Raw genomic sequence first — 4,617 nt, 5'->3', positions numbered from 1 at the left:
GATGGCATCATGTAAGCTGGTTGTCTTCACAAGCAGAGACTTAAAAGGTGAGGCGTTATCTTTACAAGAAAAATATGATAATTTTTTTATTTGACCTTTATTTAACTAGGCAAGTCAGTTAAGAACAAGTTCTTATTTTCAATGACGGCCTAGGAACAGTGGTTGCCTTGTTCAGTGGCTGCCTTGTTCAGGGGCAGAACGACAGATATTTACCTTGTCAGCTCGGGGATTCGATCTCGGGGATTCGATCTTGCAACCTTTCGGTTACTAGTCCAACGCTCTAACCACTAGGGTACCTGCCACCACATTTGAATAGTAAAAGTGAAYGGCCCCTTTCCCAACAGTTTGGTCTCAGACATATAAGGAAAATAAGAAGAGGGTAAGGAGGAAATGAAAGACTTTCGTTTTGTGTGACACTTTGTTCTTGTTTGTGCCGGGCTGGCCACTCTCTCTCGCTCATTCCTCTAGGCTGCTTAGATGTCACATTATTTGGCCATTTTAGTTCAGAGGAGAAGGAGGGTCTGTTGGAGTAAGCAGCAGCAGAGGTTCAGAACAAAGTAGTACTTCAATCTAGGCCCTTTTCCGATTGGCCCCTCCAGGCTGCTAAAGTTAGTTATACACAGACCAGGCAGGACCTGAACTGGACTAAACAAGCTATTTTACACACAGCATTGTGCTTCACCAAGGCAGATACTATATACAGGAGGAAGGACAGTACATGGAGGGTGGGGGGGGGCCAGTCTCTGTAGGATGGTTAGGGGGGCTGTGGTCGCGGTCTCTGAGGCTTGTGGCGGGGGCGATGGTTGGGTTATAGCTGGATCAGGGAGGGGACCGCAGAGGTTGGTAAGTATACAGCTGATGGGTGAGAGAGAAATATGAGAGGAGGGACGGCTGCGTGGAGCAGGGGGTTACGCAGGGGGCCAGGCCCATGAAATTGGGCCAGGGGTGCTTGAAGCAGGAATCCAAGGCTATGACACCTAAGGAGGCCAAAGAGCCAAGGGAGCGCTAGGGGGCAAGGGCTGGAGGCTGGGTCCAGGAGGCAAGGGAAAGATTGTGATAGATCCACGGGATGCAAGGGGCGCAGGCACTGGACAGGGGATCCAGGAGGCAAGGGATCAGGGAGGCAAGGGGATCCAGGGCAAGGGATCCAGGGAGCAAGGGGGCCCAGACTGGCAGGCAAGGTCCAGGGAGCAAGGGATCCAGGGAGGCAAGGGGGCTCCAGGACAGATACAGGGAGACAAGGGGATCCAGGGAGGCAAGGAACCCAGGGAGCAAGGGCCAGGGAGCAAGGGACCCAGGAGCAAGGGATCCAGGAGGCCCAGGACTGGATACAGGGAGACAGGGGATCCAGGAGCAAGGTCCAGGAGCAAGGGATCCAAGGACGGCAAAGGGACCAGGTGGATCCAGGGAGGCAAGGAGGACCCAGGGAGGCAAGGGACCCAGGGCTGGATCCAGGAGACAAGGGGATCCAGGGAGGCAAGGGGATCCAGGACTGGATACAGGAGACAAGGGATCCAGGGAGGCAAGGGGACCCAGGGCTGGATCCAGGGAGCAAGGACCCAGGAGGCAAGGGGACCCAGGGCTGGATCCAGGGAGGCAAGGGACCCAGGGAGGCAAGGGGCCCAGGACTGGATACAGGGAGACAAGGGATCCAGGAGGCAAGGACCCAGGGCGGATCCAGGGAGGCAAGGGGACCCAGGGCTGGATCCAGGGAGGCAAAGAGTAGAGGAGGCTGGATGCTGGGGACCACTAGGGGGACCGGGGACCAGGGATGATGATGGTCTCACTCACGGTAGAACACGTATTCAGTGTAGCTGGTCCAGATCTTGTCGTCCGTCTGCTCGTGAGCGAAGGCGCAGGTCCCCGTGGAGTTACAGGCCACCATGTGAAACCCGGCGTCTGCCAGCCTGTCAAAGGCCTGCTCCAGGAAGGTGAATTTGAGGTAGTATCGTGACGTGTAGCGCTCTGGAGGTCGGTCCGGRTCCCGGCTCTCGTTCAGCGTCTCCCCAAACACCTCTTTAGCCAGCGACGTCTTGCCACAAACCATAATGCGAGCAACTCGTCTGAACTTGGCGTCGGTCTGGCTGTCACGCCCCAATGTATAGGAGCCGCGATAACCGATGGTGATGAATCCCGAGCGTTTACCGTCTCCACTGGGGACCAGACTGGCGCAGGCGGCAGTGCCCAGCGAGGCYAGGTTGCGCCCGGTGTCGATGCCCGGCGAGGAGTCCTCCGGGTCGCTCTGACACCCCTCGTCGCCTAGCGAGTTCTGCTTGCTGAATTTGGGCGCCAGAATCTTTATGAGCTCAGGTAGGTTGAAGAACTCAGCCTCCCGCTGCAGGCGACCCCGCTCTGGGAAGTGGTCTGGSAGCACCAGCTGCTGATCTCTCATGTAGTCCAGAATATACCGGAACAGGAAACCATCACGGTCCACGAAGAAACGGCCCTTGGTGTCCCTCGCCAGACCTTTGGTGGATTTTCTGCTAAACATCTCCCACAGGAGAGAGTCTGGTACGCTGATGAGGGTTGARTAGCGAGTGATGTACACCTGGCCGCCCACGTTCAGCTCTACTATCTCAGGGAAGATGACTTCTTCCCCTAAAGGAATGCTGGGGGTGTTATCGGGGAGAGCCATGGCTATTGTCCTTCTGTCGTTCTGTTACAGAGAACTCTGCTCACTCTGCAACCCTACTCCTACTGTCACCTTGYTAGTGAGGTGGGGAGATTTGTTTCCAAGTTATAGCCTACAACTGTACACAGCAGCTCAGAATAGGTTACTTGCGTTCATATGAAATACATATGAATAAAAAAATTAAATAAAGAGTTTTCTGTTGTCAAAATTAACAAAAGGKTATTTCTGAAACCCTAAAGGYGATCAGYKGTTAAAAAAAGGGCTTAACTACAGCAGCGCACTATTCCTAACAGAGCAAAGCAATCATCTAAACTGCAGTTATATCATCTCAGGCCGTTAATAGCAAAACGTGACAACACGAAGGCATCTATTCTAACTACAGGGATAGTTTCTGGTAGCTAAAACACCTTGTGTCCATGTCCTTTACGCGTAAACCAATGGAATATCCTGAATATTGCACCGGAGGATTGAAACAAAATAGCCTACCAAAATCCTAAACACGCATGCATTTCTCAACGACTCTTGTCTATATATGGAGAACAGTCCGGAATGGATAATAGCCCACAGCAGTCCTTGATCGTTTCCTCTTATTTCGCTCGATTGTCTTGACGCAAAAATACAAAAGGTGGAACTTCAGTACAATCCATAATTGGAGGTGTCGGTTGGAGTACGGATCAGGAATAGCCAATAAAGGAAGCAGAATTCCCAGACGAAATACGAGCTGTGAWCAAAAACACCTCTAGTCGTGCCATCGCCGAGGGGACGACGCTATCTGTCTTTCGTTCGGTAGGTTTTCTCCTCCCGTAGTAACAGCCACTCTCTTATGCCATCCCGGAGAGCTCTGCTGCTGCAAAAAAACGTAAATAATCAGCCCCGTTAAACCCCACCTACCTGCCGGTGACGCGCTCTAGCTTTGCCCCGGCCCGGGTCAGTGTTTATATTATGCAAAACTAACAGTTTCACTTACAGCTATAAATACAAAGGCAGATCTTTGATTGTTTAGATGATTCATCAAATGGAATTATGGAGATGATTCATCATTTGGTGTCATGTCATTGCTGTCATGAGCCATATAGCAAAGCAATTGAGATGTCAATTTGATTTGCAGTGTCAATTTCAATTAATTTGTCCGTTTTTGAACATCAACTGTGAATAGTATAGTAAACAGGGGTTTAAATGACCAACTAGGGGTCCTTAGAATTGTCATTAACGGTCCTTATAATAAAACTCAGATCCCTATAATATAACAGAACAGCAGCGACACCTATTGGATATAACGACAACTACAACAATGGCAAATACCCAAGACTAAATACAAAACATTTAGCACTCCGTAAAAACGTTAGATATAATTTGAATTCCAAATAAAWAAATAAAAAATCTGAATTGCATTGTAATTAAGATCACTTTATTGGTCGATTGCACACAAGGTCCAACCAAAATGTTACTTYCGCTATTAACCCAACCCCTCTGAAAGACACACACATATACCGTTTTTTGGAGGAGAGGTGCGGGGGCTGCCAGACTGGGTGCCCAGGGAGCTGTTGTAGTGGGGGGTTAAGTGCCTTGTTCAAGGGCACAAAAACAAGCAATGGTATCTATAATTTGATACCAGCAACCCTTTGGTAGCCTGCTCATTTCCCAACAGTATTTTCCTGTCTGACCCGGGACTAGAACAGGTAACCCTCCTGCTGGTGGCTCGCCTCTCTCACCACTAGGCTACATGCGCTCGCCTCTCCAACCACTCGGTTACCTGCCTACCTGGCAGCTAGCCTAGCGGTTAGAACAACACAAGATTTGAGCCACATCCACGTGCCTTGTTTATAAGATATTTGATTTGCAATTGCACTTTAGAATAAACTGCTATTCAATAAGATGTGGTCTGGTTGATGATTATGGCACCCTATTAGAACAGGGAGTATTCCAATCACTTCTACAAGAGTCCCTCCTGACACACCAGTGTTCCAGCTCCTAAGGAGTCCCTC

The 4,617-nt window shown here is 50.2% G+C and overlaps 1 protein-coding gene across 1 annotated transcript; it reads right to left on the bottom strand.

Moving 5' to 3' along the window:
* Nucleotides 1-1,679: 1,679 nt before the first annotated feature.
* On the bottom strand, nucleotides 1,680-3,744 carry LOC111967200 (BTB/POZ domain-containing protein KCTD12-like). Its single transcript, XM_023992068.3, has one exon. The coding sequence runs from the start codon at nucleotides 2,633-2,635 to the stop codon at nucleotides 1,784-1,786; it is 852 nt and encodes a 283-aa protein (XP_023847836.1). The 5' UTR covers nucleotides 2,636-3,744; the 3' UTR covers nucleotides 1,680-1,783.
* Nucleotides 3,745-4,617: the final 873 nt, after the last annotated feature.

Source organism: Salvelinus sp. IW2-2015, linkage group LG8 (assembly GCF_002910315.2).
Source record: "Salvelinus sp. IW2-2015 linkage group LG8, ASM291031v2, whole genome shotgun sequence".
Lineage (NCBI taxonomy): Eukaryota > Metazoa > Chordata > Actinopteri > Salmoniformes > Salmonidae > Salvelinus > Salvelinus sp. IW2-2015.
The sequence above is the reverse complement of the archived record's forward strand: the minus strand, read 5'-3'. Positions and strand labels throughout refer to the sequence as shown.